This window comes from Bos indicus x Bos taurus, chromosome 25 (assembly GCF_003369695.1).
Source record: "Bos indicus x Bos taurus breed Angus x Brahman F1 hybrid chromosome 25, Bos_hybrid_MaternalHap_v2.0, whole genome shotgun sequence".
Lineage (NCBI taxonomy): Eukaryota > Metazoa > Chordata > Mammalia > Artiodactyla > Bovidae > Bos > Bos indicus x Bos taurus.
In genome coordinates, this window is record NC_040100.1 from 25,715,750 (window position 1) to 25,734,327 (window position 18,578).

The window sequence follows — 18,578 nt, forward strand, 5'->3', positions numbered from 1 at the left end:
GGCAACTGAAGATGTCTGGACATTTTAAAAAGAGAACTTGCAGAGGGCAGTGTTCCACCTCAGATACCGCAGTGGAGAGTCAGCCCCAGCTCTGTGGCTTTGGGGTGGGAGGACCGGTTTGGGGGAAGCCTCCAGGCCCAGGGCGCCCCAGCCACGTGGGCAGGCAGGCTGGCGGGTGGACACGCCCGGGGGCGCACGCTCGCTGGCGCGGAGCTTCCAGCGGGCAGAGACGCGCAGGACGCTGGGCGCGACGCTGGGTGGCGCTGCTGGGCCGCCCCGCGCCAGACCTGTTGCGCCCAGGGCGCAAGTCGAGCAGGTTTAGGGTAAAGGGACGCTCGGGTCTCTCCGCGCGCACCTGCCGCCCTCGCCAGTGCATCTCCCTCGGGGCGCCCAAGGCCCCATCTTAACTTGAGGCTTCCATTCGCTTAGCCTCTGCATTCCTCACCGCAACAGTTCTAGGCGCGTCGGGTGGGGCGGGAATAAAGTTTTTCCAACCCGGTCTAGGAAAGGGCTGGATGGGGAGGACCCTCCCGGTTCCAGACTCTGCGGCGGGCTGGACCGTGCCCTTTCAGCTTCACGGCCGCCCCGGGGGCCCTGCTCTCGGTAGGTGCCAGCCCCGGTGCCGACCGGATGGGCTGACCCGCGCACCGCCCCCTCCCACCTCCTTGCCCGTCCCGGTCCCCTCCCCCGCCTCTGGCGCGCCCGGGCCCCAGCGTCTCCGGCCCCGCCTGCGCTGGGGTCGCTGCAGTCCCCGCGGCTGCCCCGGGCTCCCTCCCCAGGCGCCCCGGCCTTAATCCCGCCTGGGGAGCGCCTCGGGGGGAGCGCGGGACGGCGAGGGAGGCCGAGGCGGGGGCCCTGGGCGCCGGAGCTCTCCCAACCTGGGAGGCGGCCCCGACTCCCGGAGCCGGAACGCAGGGGAAGGCAAGGACGGGGCGGCCGGCGGAGGGGCGGGCGCCGCTCATCAGCCACGCCAGTCACGTCTGGGGCCACCCGGCTGCCTTTTTCTTCCTTTCCCCCTTTGCTTTCTCCCCTCTCTCCGGTTGGCGAGGGCAAAGTGGCCGTGGCGGCGCCATGCCCGGGCCGGAGTGAGTGCGCGCGGGCGAAAATGGCGTACATCCAGGTAGGGCTGAGGCCGGGGGGCCAGGTCCGCGGTGTGGGGTGGGGGGGTGCCGCGCCCCCTCTGACTGTGAGCGCGCGGAAGGGAGGGCACACGGCTGGGCTGCCACAAACTTGCCTCGAGAAAAAGGGTGCCTGAGCGCAAGGCAACCTGTGCAGCAGCGGGGGTGCGCCCCAGGAGAAGAGGCTGGGGACCCCCCACATCCTGGGATGAAGGGCCCCAAGTGGACTCTGCACGCGCGCCCTCACCTCCTGAGGAAGGATTGGGGGTGGGGCGGACTTTTCTTCCCCCCCTTCCCCCACCCCGTCCCTCGGGCACCCCACCCCAGGGGAGGGGCCGTGGGGAGGGCGGCCCGGGGCGCGCCAGCCGCCCGGCCCGCCAGCTGTCGTTGCCTTGGTGACGGCTCTGGCTAATTGGCCGGCGGAGCGAGCCGGAGGCAGCTGTTCCGGCCGGGAGGGACAAGGACATCGTCTCTCCCGGGCACTGGGTGCTGAGGGGTGGGGGACACCCCGGAGGCGCACTGGTGGTGTTGGGGGCAGCCGATTACTTTGGGCCATTGCCTTGGGAGTTGTGGACCCCCCTTCCCTTCATCTTGGGGACACCCCGCAAGAATCCTTAGGCTGAAATAATTTCCAGGCTCCTTTTCTTGAGGAGGGCATGCTTGACTAAGAGACCTGTCTCCTCAGTACGAGGGGGGAAGCGGCGACGGGTCAGCGCCAAGGTCATGCGGTCAGACCCGCTGAGCTGCTTGTTCTGGCACTGGGTCCTTTGCCCCTGGCAGTGATACCGACGGGCTCCTGCATTCTGCCTGCCCAGAGGCAGACGGGTGCCTCTGGGCTCGCTTCTGCCCTCGCCCACCACTGGAGGGGCTCCTGATACCTCCTCCCACTTTGGCTCACACACGCACCTCCTCCTGTCCTTAGTCTTTTCCACCTGCCGGGGAACTCTGCCCTGCCATCCGCTCATAGCCGCCCCATCCCTCTCCTGCCTTAGATTCGCTCCATTGACTTCCCTTTCATGGAATCCTTAGGTCATCTTTTCAAGTTCAATGAAGGTCACATTTACTGTTCACCTACTGTGGGGATGTTGTTGGGGGGAGTGGCCACTGAACACGTTCAGCAAACACTTGGGTGACATGTAATATGTGTGGGCACCGGGAACACAGCTGAGGAAGCGGCGTGGTCCCTGCCCATCAAGGACCACGCACTGAGACCTGAACCACGTTAGAACGGGCTGCTAGGGCTCTTAATGACTGTCTTCTGCACCGAGTAATGAAGTGACTTGCCCAAGGCCACTCAGGGGCTTAGCGGTTGTGGTGAGGCCTAGGAAGTGGGTGGGATGGGGATTGGTGAGGGATTTGTTAAGCATCTGGTATGAGGATGGCCCGGTGATGTTGACTTTTCTTATAGAACAAGGTGTTTAACTTTTTCTGTAAAGGCCTACATAGTAAATATTTGTTTTTCTTCGAGGGCTGAGCGGTCTGTGTCACAACACTTCACCTCTTTATTATGGCACTACACAGAGACACTAGTAAATGAATGAGCATGGCTATGTTTAAATAAAACTTTATTTGTGGACACTGAAACTGAATTTCATATACTTTGTACGAGTCAAGAAGTATTCATCTTTAAAGCTTTTTCAACCAATTAAAAATATACAAACCCTTCTTAGCTGGAGGGTCATAGAAAAACAGGCCGCAGGCTGAATTTGGTCTTTGAGTCATAGCTTGCACCCCCTGTTCTAGAATATCCGGACTTTCCTTCCTCCTTTTTTTTTCTGGCTCGAATCAGTTCTCCTCCATTGGGTCAAACACCTGAGCCTGAGGCCCAAAGACTCAGCACGCTTGGGAGCCTCAGTGCATCTCCCTTTCCTCTTCCTCTTCCTTGGTTTCTCTGCCCCCTAACACTCACCTTGCACCTAGGCAGGACCCCTGAGGTAGCTTTGCCTTTGCTCATCATGCTTTTAGAAATGGTTCTCTTTTGATCACTGTATACCCAGGAAATGCCTTCCTGTGAGCCTGGATCGTTGTGAAAAAGCATCCCTTTAACCCTGCACTTTACCGTGAGCATGTTAAAGTACTTTCTCATGTAAGCCCCATGAGGGCATAGCTGCTTGCTGTTTTCTTCGCCTCACCACTCTGTCGGCCAGGACAGTCCCCAGTGCCTGGCAGGATCCAATTGGACTTGACAAACTGTCTGGTTCTCATAAGCCACAGAAAGCATGCAGGTACTAGGCAGCACAGAGCCTTTTCATAGTGTCCTAGCTTAGCCCTTCCATTAAAGGAAAGAGGTAGCTGAGGCTCAGACTCCCAACTTGCCTGAGTCACATGACTGACCACTGATGAGGCCAGGACGAGTGCCTCTTTTCCCAGTTTTGTATCTCCCCCTGCCCCTTGTGATTGGTGTCCAAGACTTCTTCCCCCCAAACTGTAGTAAATCCCTTGTCACTTCAAGGATTTTGAGTTTTTCACGCGCTATGTACCACCTGTGATGTTATTTACTTAATTTCTTTTCTATAAATGGACTTGTGCTTTATTTTAACTTTAATATGAAAAGGAAACGTCATGTCACTACCATAATAGAAAACCAGGGTCACCTGATAGAAACTGAAGGCAATAGGAAAAGTACAATGAGAATCATGCCACCTTCTTGGATTCTAGCTAGTCTGTCTGCAGGGCTCTGAGCTGGGGTCTGCTGTCTGTTTAAAAAGGAAGGCAGGGGTGGGATTTGCAACTGTTAGAAAGATGTTACATATAGTGGTACCAAATTAAGACCTTCTTCACCTCGCAAAAGAATTGAGAACGATGATTAGCTTTTTCCTTGACTCAAAGTTCTGAGTTCCATGGGAGACTCCTCCTAACCTATCTGGTTTACTTGGCCTTTTGGAAAACTGTGAAGACCCTTCCCAGACAGGGGGTGGGGTGAGCCTGTGCTTTGGGAACCGATGAGAAGAGGCTGGGGTGGGGGTGGGACTGAAGATGGAAGGGAGCCCCTCCCTTCTTCCCGGGGACCAGACTATGGCTTTCTTTTCCGCTCCCTCTATTTGTGGGTGGTCATATGAAGCTCCCCACCATTGGAGCAGAATTGGAAGGTAGGGCCTCTGGGAGGGCGGGGGAGCCAAGTGACATCCATGCTGTGCCTGCCTGCAAGTTAGCTAATCATGTCCTTCTGGGTTGGCTTCATGGCTATTTCTGTATAGGAAGGTTTGCTCCTCTCCTGAAGTGTGGCTGCATTGGATAGCATGACTATCTATCCACCCGCTCTGATTCATAACAGCATACGGTGCAAATCAAATCGAAATGCTAAAGTTTCCCATTTATTCGGTGTTGGTTAGCCAGGAGGCTACCAGCAGCCCTGAAGGTAGCAGCACTTTGTTAGGAGGTCAGCTCCCTTCCCAGGATGGTAAGTGGGAAGAAGCAGGGTTTTTTGTTTTGTTTTTTTTTTTTTTCTTTTTTTGAGTTGCAGGAATATTGCTAAACTGGTCTTGTCTCTCTCTCTGTGTCATCCCTCGCCCCCTGTGCCCCTTGGCTTCACGTGGATCTCTAAAAGGGCAGTTGGAACCTTTAAACGAGGTGAGTGAATTCAGTGATTTGTTTCGTCTGGCTTGTAATCAAGAAATGCTTGCTTTTCATTTTGGAGCCTTTTGTGGGGCTGTGGGGATGCTGAATATTAAACAACAACCGGATGTTGATAACAGCTCGGTTTCCATGCCATTCTAGGGAAGGGAGATCCCGGTGAAAAGATACTAGTTAATGAGACTAGGTTTCCCTTCCCACCCTCTACTTATTCCATTTGATTATCTCTGTTTACTTTAATGTCATGAAATTACTTAAAAAAAAAAAAAACTTGTGCTTTGCTTTCAAGAAGACAGTAATAATCATTGTGTTTTGCGAACATATTGCATAGCCCTCACGATGTTGAATAAACCACCCACATGTCAAGAAAGACGTTCATATACAAAGGAAAATACCTGCAAACGTTTTGCTTGCTATTAATGGCTTGAGCTGGTTGGTGTTTGCCATCTTCGTACCTGCAGTTGGTAAATAGAAATGGAAAACAGTTTGTTCTAAGAGATCAGCCGTGGAGACAGACCTCCTGAATGTCGTTATTTCTCATCAGGGATCGGCTGCTTGTAATTGTAGGTGTTTTTCCTCTTCTTCCTCCTCTTCCCATCTCTCCTCTGCCCACCTCCTGCCATGGGCTCAGGGTTTCCTTTCTAGAATCTCCGACCTGCTGCTCTGCAGATGGACTTGCCGCCACTGCTGTCAGAAGTGCTATGAGTCCAGCTGCTGCCAGTCGAGTGAGGATGAAGTTGAGATTCTGGGACCTTTCCCTGCCCAGACTCCTCCCTGGCTGTAAGTAAAACTGCTCCAAACTTCCTGGAAAGCCACCTTAAGACCTTTCTTTTCTCTGTTTCTGCGAGGGGTCTGGGACAACTAGGGGTATGGAGGGGGGAAAGGCTGCGTTTCCATTCACCTCTTAGTCGCTGATGGTTGTGCTGTGTGCCTCATTGCGTTTGGCAAGCTGGTAAGACCAGCTCGGGGTGGAGCTTCGGTTCAGCTGGTTTTCACAACTGGTCTTCTGAGATACGAACCGTGTAATGCTAAGCATGTGGGCGCTTTTAATCATGTTGAGTGTCGTTCCAAGTGGAAAAAGAGATCTGTGAGCGTCTCTGTTCTTCAAGGGATGTCCAGATCCTAAAGGTTTTCCATCCAAGTCAGTATGATGAACCATCCTAGCACCCGGCTCATGCTAAACACTCAGTGTTTGGTGTGGATGACATGAACAAACAGGTGCCTCTTTGCTGATCTGAGCAAGAACTTCAGAAACAGGGAAGCAGAACACACCTCCAGGCTCCATCGTGTCCTCCAACGCTGTTTATGCTCTCTCTGGCATCTTTCGTTTTATTTCCAATTCGTTCTCCTCCCGCGCCTGCATACAACATCTCCATCTGCCAGTCGCTCAGATATTTTGGGAATGCAGTTTTGAAGCTTTTCAGCCACGTGTCTGGGCCACCTCTCTGTGGCTGGGAGAGGAGCGTGGCCAGAGTCTGGGTTGAATCTAGAGGGCCAGGGCTTGGGAATCGTCCAGTGCAGCTTCCCATGATGTAGAGAAGGACGCCCAGGGAGGCAGGAAGATGGTATGAGGGCCCACAGCTGGAGCCTCAGTGGGGATCCTGTGCTGTCTCAGGTAAATCCTTGGGCTAAGATTCCAGAAGCCTCTGGCACCCCATCTTTTCCTTGGGGGTCATGCCTCAATCCTCTGATTTTTTTTTTTTTTGAGAAGCAAGTATCAAATATTTTCATAGCAGAATGGCTCTGGGTTACAATCTGTGAGTTCAAATCCTACTTCTCCTAATTTTTTCCAGTTCTGTGACCTCAGGCAAGTTGCTTGATCTCTCTGTGCCTTGATTTCCCATCTGTCAAATGGGGATGATAAAAAAAAATAGTATTTATCTTATAGAGTTGTTGTGATGATTGCATAAATTTGTTTATGGAAAAATACCTTGTTGGCAATCATAAACATAAGTGATTCTTTTTACCCTATTTTGGTCTGGGTTTCCTCATCTGTAAAGTAGGGGAAGTAATAGAACTTATTTTATAGGGTTGCTATTAATAATAGTGACATATGCATGTAACATGCTTAGCACAGTAGTAAGTATTCATCTCTATCATTATTAAGTTATTGAGAGATTCTTTAAATTGATGTAACGACTATGTGAAAGAACCTTCCCTGACTCACAGGTTGTAGACTGAATCCTGCAGTTGTGCACAGAGTTGAGATGTTTGGTGAAACCAGCTCATTAATCAAGGGATTGTTCCCATTTTCTAGTGATGGAGGTTGGCTCAGCCCATCTGGTGTCTTTAAAGCCATGCTCAAAAGAATTCCAGCTCTGTGACGGCACGGCAATTATCTGTCTTTTTTTCATTCCAAAAAATAGTTATTGACCAGCTGATTAACCTGAAGGCGGAAACTGAGTCCTGAAAGTGTCAATTATGCTGTTGAAAAGTTAAGCTCAGTTTTTTTGGTAGTTAGTTCTTGAGGTTGTCCTATGTACCAGGCACCACGGGAGGCACAAGACTAGATGGAGTCCTGTTCCCATGCTCAGGGGATTTAATATCTGGTATAGAAGATAAGGGCTTCCCTGGTAGTTCAGCTGGTAAAGAATCCACCTGCAATGGAGGAGACCCCAGTTTGATTCCTGGGTCGGGAAGATCCGCTGGAGAAGGGATAGGTTACCCACTCCAGTATTCTTCAACTTCCCTTGTGGCTCAGCTGGTAAAGAATACACCTGCAATTTGGAAGACCTGGGCTCGATCCCTGGGTTGGGAAGATCCCCTGGAGAAGGGAACAGCTACCCACTCCAGTATGCTGGCCTGGGGAATTCCACGGACTGTACAGTCCATGGGATTGCAAAGAGTCGGACACAACAGAGTGACTTTCACTTTCTTTCACTTTACTATAGGAGATAAAGCAGGTAAATAAATTAGTTGTGTATTCACATCCTGCACACACATATGACAGTTCTGCATAGAATTTTGTTATGGAAAAGTTCTGGGAAAATGGCTTCAGGCATAACTGGATCCAGGGGCTCAGATGATGTCATGGATGTGCGTGTATGTGCTCTCTCTGTCTTTCTTTCTGTTTCTTCTGTATTGCCCTCATTCTTAAGCCTTCTTTTTTCTTTGCATTATGTTTGACAGCAGCAAAATATCAGGAAAGGCTCTCATTGCTCTGGTTTGGGTCACATGCCAATCACTTGATCCAGTCACTTTTGCTTGGAGGAAAAAGCTCTGGGATAATGTCTGGGTTTCCTGACCTGAAACCAAGGAGAGGGTTATTCTACCGGAAACACATGAACTAAGCTAGTCGAACAGGAGTTGGCAGACTTTTCCTATAAAGGGCCAGAGAGTAAATATTTTAGCCTCATGGACTAGTTTTTATTGCAGCCACTCACTTCCATCCTTATAGTGCGAAAGCAACCACAGGCAATTCACTAGTGAATGGGCGTGGCTATGCTCCAATAACACTTCTACAAAATCAGGCAGTGGGCCCCAAGTTTGCTGGCCTGGGTAATAAACAATTTGGATGCTGTGACTAGATCCAGGGTACACAAACACCACAGGTGGGACACTGCATCTCGGAAGAGTTGGGGGAATCAGACAAAAGGAGCCTGCAAGTTCAGGTTCTGTGGGGTCTCAAATGCCAGATTAAGGAATTTGGATTTTCTTCTGAACCAGAGGAGACCCCTGATAGACACTGAAAATCACAGTCTGTTTGCCTCAGATGGTGAGTGTTACAGATGTGTGGCTACTAAGCTGGAGGACGTTGTGTTTTGCTCAGGTCGCTGACCCTTTGTGCAAGCAGGGGGTTCTATCTGGGATAGCACCCTCAGGGAAGACACTTGTTTTGGTTATGCTACAAGCAGAGAAGCGAGCTGGAAACTTCCAGCAGCCAACTCACCACATAGTTTCAGGGGTCGCCCTTCACATGGTGGTCATGATGAGTGAGACCACCTAGACTTGTGCAGTGCACGTCTGAACAGCTGTATATGACCTGTGTGCTTCCCAAGGTGACCCAGGTCTTCCTTCAATCCTGGATAGCACCGAGGACATTTTTGATAATCAACATCATACCAAATGTTAAGAAAAATCTGTAAGGAGGAGGCAGGTTGAATCCTCCAGAAAGAGAATTTACAGCTTGTGCTTTCCCCAGATTTATTTACCAAGCGGGCAGTTGCATGTTATCAAACAGGCAGGGAGCAGAAATGTCAAAGAGTACAGGCTTTGCAGTACATTCCTACTGTGCCATTTGAGCAGGGAACCACAGAACGTGCCTCTCTGTAGGGTGGCATGTGGCAGGTGAGCTGGGTCTTTGCCTGTGTGATCAGAGGGGACACACCATTAATTGTCACGTACGCTTTTGTCGTGTGGGACCTGCAGCTTTACTGGGCTGGACTGGGCTGATGAGAGTCAGGAAAACCAACTCGCCATATGGTACCATCCGACTGGCTCCTTCTATGGCAGTGCCAGAAAGACCCCCACTGAAGAGTGAATTAGGTTATTTCTTTGTCCAAGAAGCATGTGTTGAATACCTACTATGTGCAGGGTTCTTCCAGGCCTCCTAGGGGATGCCCAGCTCGGTAGTGTGGGGCATGTAGTCCAGAGTCTGGTGCTGCTGGATTCCACTGGGGTTCTGCCATTCAGTGGTGCAGATCCATTCTCCTTCCCTCCCGCCACCTGACCAGGGCTCCGTTTCCCTGTCTGTAAAAGGGGTAGGGGTGGTTCATAACAACTAACTCCTGGATTGTTTCAAGCCTGAAATGATGGTTCAGATAGAGCATTTAGCACAGTGCCTGGCACATAGTAGGTGCTCAGTAGCTGCTGCCACCTTTGATCCTAATAAAGCAGATGCCAACATTAAGATTTGTAGCCTGTTATGGGAGGGGCGACAAGTCATGCACTCAGGTGACTGTGACACAAGATAAGTCAGATAAAAGCCACCAGAAATGTGTATTCATTCATTCACTGAAAAAATAAATCAGAGCACCCCACACGTGCCAGGTGCCATGCTAGGAGGGCAGTGGTGAACGAAAAAGACACTGCCTCTGCCCGCATGGGCCTCTGGCTTAGTGTCAGATGCAAAGGAGAAGCAGGCAGGCCACACTGAAAAAGAGGTATGTGCTGGAGGGGACAAAAAAAAAGGTGCAGGGGTAAGGGGAGACGGGCTGGGAGGAGGCGACTGGACTGATGGGTCCTCTCTGAGGAGGTGCTGTTGCAGCTGAGAGCTGAATGATAAGGAGGAACGAGACAGGTGATGGGGCAGGACGAGCATTCCAGGTAGAAGGGACAGAGGGCGTGGAGGTTTGGTGGTGGCAGAGCAGGCAGGGGTGGCCCAGTATACCCTGGTACTATGTCTGAGAGGAGGCAGCCAAGGCTTCAGGAAGCAATGGCATTTAAACTGTCCCTTGAAGACTGATGGGAGTTCGCAGCTGGAGGCAGTGGCCACCATGAGGTGTGACAGCCGGGAAACAGGCCATGCAGGTGGAGGGCCCCAGGGGCCATCACATGTTTTTGCTGCCTTCCTGGGGAGATGCAGCTGCTTTCCTTTACGGGAGAGAAAGATTGATCTAGTGTGACCCTGTCTCCCTTCCATGCCCCCACCGGCCCCACGTTTCATCTGCTATGTTCTCCTATTCTTGACCAGGAGTGGGAGGCACTGGGCATTGCCCCCGTAACATGCCTGCTTGTCCCAGCTGTGACCCTAGTTTTGGAAGAACATCAGATCCATTTCATGTCATGCACAGGATGCCTCTGACCTCCCAGAACTTGAAATTTGCATTTTTCGAGATTGGTTTCTCCGCAGGTTTAAATGTCAACTTGGGGGATGCAGTCTTGGAAGGTACTGGTCTGTGGCTGTGATGGCTGAGGGGCTTGTTATCAACAGCATCAATCTCACGGCCACTTTGCCAGCTCTCTCCCCTCCTCTTACCCCCACTCCCAGCATCCTCACTAGCTATGTGAGTATTGGGGGATCTTAAAGCCACCTCTGCTATAATATTGCTAACATCAGCTAAAATGTATTGAGCACCTACCTGCTGCTGCTGCTGCTGCTAAGTCTCTTCAGTCGTGTCCGACTCTGTGCAACCCCATGGACTGCAGCCTACCAGGCTTCTGTGTCCATGGGATTCTCCAGGCAAGAACACTGGAGTGGGTTGCCATTTCCTTCTCCAATGCATGAAAGTGGAAAGTGAAAGCGAAGTCACTCAGTCAAGCACCTACCTAGAACATACCAAACACTGTTCTAATCATTTTATATATGTTAGCTCGATCTTCAAAGTAACCATGTAAGGCAGGTACTATTATTAGTCCCATTTTACAGACAGGGAGATGGAGGGAGAGAGAGGGACTTGCCTTGAGCCAGCCCTTAAGTACTACTTTGTACCCCAACCCACAAAGAGTGTACTTTCTATTTTTCCAGCATTTCTAATCTTTATTAGGAGAACATTGAGTTGTGGTTGCTGCTATTTACTGGTGTTTCTACGCACCGAACTGTTGTTCTTAAATCATTGATTCTCAGGGCCATTTTGTAGCACAAAGTCTTAGCTGCTGGATCACCACCAAAGTCCCAAGAACCTTTGAGTGACATTGTTACAGGATGTTTTTTCAAGATGTTATAGACATAGTGACTGTTGAAACTACAAGATAATTCTTACCAAAAATTACTTGCAGAAGTTCTAATGCATTTAAACAGCCACGTGGTTCCTTCCAGACTGAAGACTGAGAGGTCCCATCTTGATGGCATCACCAACTCAATGGACATGAGTTTGAGTGAACTCTGGGAGTTGGTGATGAACAGGGAGGCCTGGTGTGCTGCAGTCCATGGAGTCGCAAAGAGTCAGACTTGACTGAGCGACTGAACTGAACTGATCTTGGTTTAGTCAGGTGGTGCCCGTGTGGCAATATCCTGAATAAGTTTACATATCCCTTCCCCCACCCCAGCCTCAGCTTCGAAATTATGCAAATTCTTGGCAGATCGTTCTAATTGAGAAATATTAATTTATTTCACATCACATTTTGTGCAAAAAGCAAGACATTATTAAGAATTAAGGGCTATTGAGAATTTATTTCAAATTTGCATTATTCCAAGTTGCGTAGACTGGGCCTGAGAGCAATTTCATCCTTGGTCTGTCCCCCATGGGACAGAGGTGCCAGTCCCTGGGGATTCTCTGACAGTCACTGAGACCTCTTCCCTCCTACAGGTTGGCCAGCCGGAGCAGTGACAAGGACGGGGACTCTGTGCACACAGCCAGTGACGTCCCGCTGACCCCACGGACCAACTCCCCAGATAGAAGATGCTCATCCTCAGACACATCTAAGTCTACATACAGCCTGACCCGGAGGATTTCAAGTAAGCCTCTCTGCTCTGACTGTTGGGGGTCCTGGTTCAAGTTAGCTGCCCCTTGGGGTCCATGAAGTACAACCCCATTATCTGGGTCCCCAGGATAAAGGGAAAGAGCTGGGATTCCCAGATGCTCAACAGCACCCCCAGGGAGAGACAAGAAAGACAGGGTTGCCTCTGGCGAGGGAGTGGAGTGTGGTGTGACAGCCAGGAGACAGGATGACAGAGAGGTAACGACAGTGTGACAGAGGAGGGCATCATACCTGATTTCTGCCAAGTTCAGGCAGAAGCAATCATTTTGACTGATTTTTGTTTACACTGATCACAAGTTTCACTGAATTGGCTCAGTTGATGACATTGTCAGCTTATATCATTTTAGACCCCGAAAGCCAAGTGTTAGTTACCATGTTACACAGCAGGGCCTGCAGATTCAAGTGACCTGAGGGGCCAGGTGGATTGTGTCAGTGGCTAAGTGCCAAGGGCTGGAGGGAGATAAATATCACCCTAGTGAGTGACAAATGGCAGTCGACTCTTGGCCTGGCACTAGGGCAGGGTGGGGACTGGGGCCAGTTGGGAAGCCAGTGTCTCATTGAAGGGGAGCAGCTGCTACTCAGCTGTAGCCGCGTGGGATTGTATTACCTGACCTTTCTAAAGAGAAACTGGCAGTCTGGGTTTTTATATGAAACTTCCTTACTTTTCAACCCAAACAGAATGTATCTCTGGGTTGAATTTGGCCCTTGGCCCACTCTAGAGTGGCCACTCAGCACACACACACACACACACACACACACACACTGTAGCCTGGGTGTAGACCAGAGGGTGTGATTTGGGTGGGGAGGAGAAAGGGGGATAAAGCCTAGAGTCTCCCAGCCTCTTGTCACTAGCCAAGTGTGTCTCCTCTGTCTCATGCAGCTGATGTCTGAAATTCACTTAACAGAGGGAAAAGGCTTAAATTCATGAAACTAATCCACTCAGCTGGAAATGATTGAGATCTCTGATCTTTTCTGGGAGTGGATGGGGAAGAAGAAAGAAGTAAATTTCAAGAGCTTGAAATAGTGAAACAGAACGGGTGTCTGGCTTCTGTAGCCTCCGTCTTTTCATCTGTAGAATAAGAGGGCCTGTCTGCCCTGTGCAGACCGCTGTCCAATACAGTGGCCACCACAGGCATGTAGCTGAATTGAGATGCACTGTATGTGTTACATACCCACTGGATTTTGAAGCCAGTATGAAAAAAGAATTTAGAATGTCTCACTAAAATGTTTTTATATTGGTTACATGTTGAAATGATTATATTTTGGATATATTGGTTTAAATAAAATATAAAAATTAACTTCACCTGCTTCTTTGTACTTTTACATAATTGTGGCTACAAGAAAATTTTAAGTTGCCTTTGTGGGCTTCGATGGACATGAGTTTGAGCACACTTCGAGAGTTGGTGATGGACAGGGAAGCCTGGCGTGCTACAGGCCATGGGGTCACAAAGAGTCGGACATGACTGAGTGACTGAACTGAAGTGTGGCCTTGTATGTCTGTATCTGGTTCACGTTTTATTTTCTCTTGGATAGCGCTGGTCTAGATGATTCCTAAATCTTGCTTCCAGCTCTATACAGAGATTACTGCATTTAGCACACAGTTATCAGGGTGCAACCGTGCACTGGCAAGGGCTCATGGTTTTAGCCAACAGGCAGGTATTTGGGCAATCAACAAGATGCCATGAAAGAACAAATACTATGCCATTTTCCCAACAACATGAGGAATCTCATAGTCAGACTCCTAAGCATCTGCAGAGTAGGACATGGTTACCTGGGGAGCTTGAACCAGGCAGGTGTTGGTTTCACTTATGCCAGATGAGTAAATTCTAGAAATCCACTCCAGCAGAGTGTGTAAAATTAACAGTACTATGTGGAGTACCTAAACATTTGCTAAGAGAGTAGATCTTATGTTCTTAACAAACACACAAAAGTAAGTAAATAAAGAAGGCAGGAGGAAGCTTTTGAAAGTGATGGATAGTTTATGGCATAAACTGTGGTGATGGAGTCACGGGTGCATACTTATCATCAAGGCCATCAAGTTGTGTAGATTGAATATGGACAACTTCTTGTGTGTCAGTCATACCTCAATTAAGTGCTTTAAAAGAGAAAAGAGTGCCGTGAGGTTATTGCTAGAATAGAGAGATGAGCAAAGATAGCAACAATGAACCTGGGAGCGGCGAACTCTTCTGCTTAACGGGGAGGGGAGAGGCACCCCGAAAGTGATGAGCTGTGAATGTGATCCTTGGAGATGTATAGTAGTTACCATTCAGTGCCTCTCACCATGTGCACGTTCTGTGCTGAGCCCTCTCCAAGCATCGCTCAGTGAGTTTTCACCACTATCTTTGATGTGGTTGCTATGATTGGCTCCATGTTACAGATGGGAAAACCGAGTGTGTAAAATGTGCCTGGAGTCACTTGGCTCGTTACTAGGGAGTCACGTGGTTCACGAGGAAGTAGCTAGGTTGGAATTTGACCCAGACACGGGCCCCAGAGCCCACTCTGTGAAAGTGGAGGCAGTATGGGGGAATGGTTAGAGTCGGACCCTGGGGCCAGATAGTGGGGCTCGGATCCTGGCTCCTCCTCCTCCTAGTCGTGTGCTAAGTAACTCCTCCTTTGGTAACTCCTCCTTTGGTGAGTTACTTCGAGTTTCTGTTTCCTCATCTGTAAAGTGAAGGTAATAGTCACTGGCTAATACCTTGTGAAGGCCGTGAGTGTGAAAGTGTTAGTTGCTCAGTCATGTCCGACTCTTTGCAAGCCCATGGACTGTAGCCCGCCAGGCTTCTCTGTCCATGGAATTCTCCAGGCAAGAATACTGGAGTGGGTAACCATTCCCTTCTCCATGTATGCAGGGCATTTAGAGCAGTGCCTGGCAATTAGCTGCCGTGGAGATGGGGATGTTTGTGCCGCTGCCCTTCCTCTCATAGAGTAAATAAGAGGATTTCCAGGAGTGGAGAGCACATGGAAAGAGCATTATGAAGCAGAGCAAACAATGTGAGAATCTACGATCTCACATATCGGCCCAGATCCAGTCCAGTACTTGGTGGTGTTAATTGTTATTTCTGCTGGGTGTGTAGGTCTCGAGTCCAGACGGCCCAGCTCCCCACTGATTGATATTAAGCCCATCGAGTTCGGCGTTCTCAGCGCCAAGAAAGAGCCCATCCAGCCCTCGGTGCTCAGACGGACCTATACGCCGGATGATTACTTCAGAAAGTTCGAGCCCCGCCTGTACTCCCTCGATTCCAACAGTGACGACGTGGACTTCCTGACGGACGCGGAGATCCTGTCCAAGTACCAGCTGGGCATGCTGCACTTCAGCACGCAGTACGACCTGCTGCACAACCGCCTGACCGTGCGTGTGATCGAGGCCCGGGACCTGCCGCCCCCCATCTCCCACGACGGCGCGCGCCAGGACATGGCGCACTCCAACCCCTACGTCAAGATCTGCCTGCTGCCGGACCAGAAGAACTCCAAGCAGACCGGAGTCAAACGCAAGACCCAGAAGCCGGTGTTCGAGGAGCGCTACACTTTCGAGATCCCCTTCCTGGAGGCTCAGAGGAGGACCCTGCTCCTGACCGTGCTGGACTTCGATAAGTTCTCACGCCACTGCGTCATCGGCAAGGTGGCTGTGCCTTTGTGCGAGGTCGACCTGGTGAAGGGCGGACACTGGTGGAAGGCGCTGATTCCCAGTTCTCAGGTAAGGGGTGGGTTGGCAGTGTCTCCTGCTGGGAGCTTTGTAAAAAACGATTATTATTATTTTTTTAATCTCAGTATTTAAGTTTTGTTTGTTTGGGGAGGTGTTTTTTTTGTTTTTTGTTTTTTTTTGCATTTTTAAAACTTTTAATTTTAAAATAATTTTTTGATTTCCAAGAAGTTGCAAGAACAGTACAGGGAGTCCTGTGTGTTCTTCATCCAGCTTCCTGGATGGTAAATCTCATACGATCTGTGTACACTAGGATACCAAGAAACTGCTGTTGGTAGCTAAACTAGACCTTACGCAATTTTCACCAGTTTTTTTTTTTTTTTAATGTTTATTTATTTATTTGGCTGCATTGGGTGTTAGTTGCGGCACACAAGATCGTGAATCTTTATTGCATCATGTAGGATCTTTAGTTGTGGCATGTGGAATCTAGTTCCCTGGCCAGGGTCAAACCCAGGTCCCCTGCACTGGGAGTGCAGACTCCTAGCCACTGGACCACCAGGGAAGTCCCTTCACCAGCATCTCCTGTGTGCGTGTGCATGCAAGTGTGTGTGTGTGTAGTTCTATGAAATTATATCATATGTATGGATTCAGGTAACCAGCACTACCCCTGGGAGCTTTTTGTCATTGATGCTGGGTTATTTACTAAGGAGAATTATTGTCCAGAGTACGAAGCTATCTGTCATTTTGACTTTCAGAAATTGATCTGGGAAAAATAAGATGAGGGCTGAAGACCGGGATGATGGATGATTGTTTTTCAGGTGAATTGTCAGATTAGCTTCCTTCCCTCTCCCCGCCCAGTGACACGAAGTGGTCTGCCTGGGGAGCTACCCATGGACCAAGCCCTCTCCCCAGTGGGCTTTAGGGTCCCTTCCTGGGGCATTCTGTGGGCTGGAGGACAGCAGTGCATTTACTGTGGGTGGAAAGATGTGGGGGGAGTCCAGGGGAAAAAGACCCAGTTGGAGGCTGGTCAAGACCATCCATGACAGACAGTGATCCTTGTAACGCAAATGGGATTACTTTGCATCGAATACACCAAGGTGCTTCTAAAGCTGAGCTCTGCTGGCCAGGGAGTTGATGATCCGGCATCACGTTTGGGATGCACGTGTTAAACATGAGGACTGGAGGGGCTGCTACATTGTGTGTGTGTGTATACACATCTTCAAAGCTATCACTCTCTTAGTTTGGATTCCCCAAGAAAAAGAAGACTCTCAGGCAAGGGAGTCATTTAATAGGGAGGTGACACTGGAGGAAATACCAAGAGCAGGTAGGAACGTCATTTAAAAGATGCAGGTATCAGGCCAGCCACCACTGTGGTGCCTGGAGCAGAAACCTGCTAGGGGAGCCAGGAGCCAGTGTTGGACATAAGCCTAAGAGCCTTTCCTCCCAAGAGGCGAGGGAGCTGGGGTGTTAATACACCACCTCCTGTCAGTCACTGAACGAGGGCTGGGGGATGGGGAGGTTCATTTCCTGGTATTTCTGGCTTGTGACATTGGCGGGTACAGAGACCCTTGACATCCACAGATGCAAAATATGTACAAGAGCTGGCAGATCCATGTAGGCAGGAATGATTGTGGCCGGGAGAAGGTAGTTAGTGTCTGCTGTAATCCTAAGTTTGCCTTCCCATCACACAATCAGGATATATGGGATCATGTCATGTATCCTCCTCGATATTTGAGATCGAGGTTTTCAGCTGTCAAGAAAATTATGTGGACAGAGGGAGACCCACCAAACATGATGAATTCCAGATTCCACTCTTCGTGTCAGGGCAGAGCCCTGGAGGGGGAGGGTCTGGGCATGCCCACAGGTTGGTTCCTCTAGGTCTTGGCTGAGTGTTATCTTGGCTGAAATGGAAAGTTCCGGGTTCACCTCCCCTGGTGCAGTTCCTGAAAGCTGGGGCCAGGGGCTGGAGGTGGGTGCAGGTCGTTAATTTAGGAGGTGATCCCAGGAAGCAAGAGTATATGCTTTTTGAGTGGGCACGTCAGCTGTCTGTTGGGGTGTCTAGAAGCAGAGCTTGAGATAGAATTTCGAGGTGGCTTAGTTTCCTTAGGGTTGTTGTGACAAAGCACCACAAATTGGGTGGCTTAAAACTGTAGTTTATTGTTTTACAATTTGGAGGTTTTGAGTCCAAGATCAATGTGCTGGCGGGGCCGTGCTTCCTCTGAAGCCTGGAGGGGATCCTTCCTTGCCTCTTTCCAGCTTCTAGAGGTTGTTGGCAATCTTGGATTACAGCTGCATCACTCTGATCTCTGCCTCCCTCCTCCCATGGCCTTCTCTCTGTGTGTTTCTGTGTCTTTTCTTATAAGGACATCAGTCATGTTGGATTAGGGGCCACCCTGTTCCAGGATGACCTCATCTAATCACATCTGGAAAGAAGGTCACATTCTGAGGTCCTGGGGGCCAGGATGTCAGGTCACTTTTAGGGGACACAATTCAACTCACAAGGGGATGCAGGAGAAAACCCTGCAAGGCAGGTTTTGAAGTGGCCTAGGTGAGGGTGACCGCCACACGAGGCTGAGCCTCTGCCTGGTGTGTGGTTGGGAGGGGAAGTCTGGATCCTGGACTCACTGCGGCATTTCTTCCTTTAGACAAGGGAGCCATCCAGCCCTGATCACAGGTTTCTGGCGGGGACTGGACTGGGAAATCTGATTTTTAGCCAGGCAGCCCTGGGCCTCCCTGAAGCCTCTGTTTCTTTGAAACAGTGGTTCTAAACAGGGGTAGTTTTGGTCCCAGGACATTTGGCAGTGCTGGGAGAAATTTGGGGTTTGATGGATGGGATAGTTCTGGTGGGTGGAGATTAGGAATGCTGCTAAATGCCTGCAATGCGCAAG

The 18,578-nt window shown here is 50.0% G+C and overlaps 1 protein-coding gene across 3 annotated transcripts in view; it reads left to right on the forward strand.

The window, feature by feature from the left end:
• Nucleotides 1-699: 699 nt before the first annotated feature.
• The window catches only part of SYT17 (synaptotagmin 17), an 88,651-nt gene continuing 70,772 nt past the window's right edge, over nucleotides 700-18,578 (forward strand). The window contains exons 1-5 of one of the 3 annotated variants that reach the window (XM_027527239.1): nucleotides 700-1,120; nucleotides 4,671-4,688; nucleotides 5,323-5,471; nucleotides 11,879-12,027; nucleotides 15,125-15,744. In XM_027527239.1, coding sequence (XP_027383040.1) covers nucleotides 1,106-1,120; nucleotides 4,671-4,688; nucleotides 5,323-5,471; nucleotides 11,879-12,027; nucleotides 15,125-15,744 — 951 coding nt within the window. In that variant the 5' untranslated portion in view covers nucleotides 700-1,105. Of the gene's footprint in view, nucleotides 1,121-4,152; nucleotides 4,519-4,665; nucleotides 4,689-5,322; nucleotides 5,472-11,878; nucleotides 12,028-15,124; nucleotides 15,745-18,578 lie in introns of those variants that run through there. The other 2 variants (XM_027527238.1, XM_027527240.1) reach the window with 2 other exon arrangements.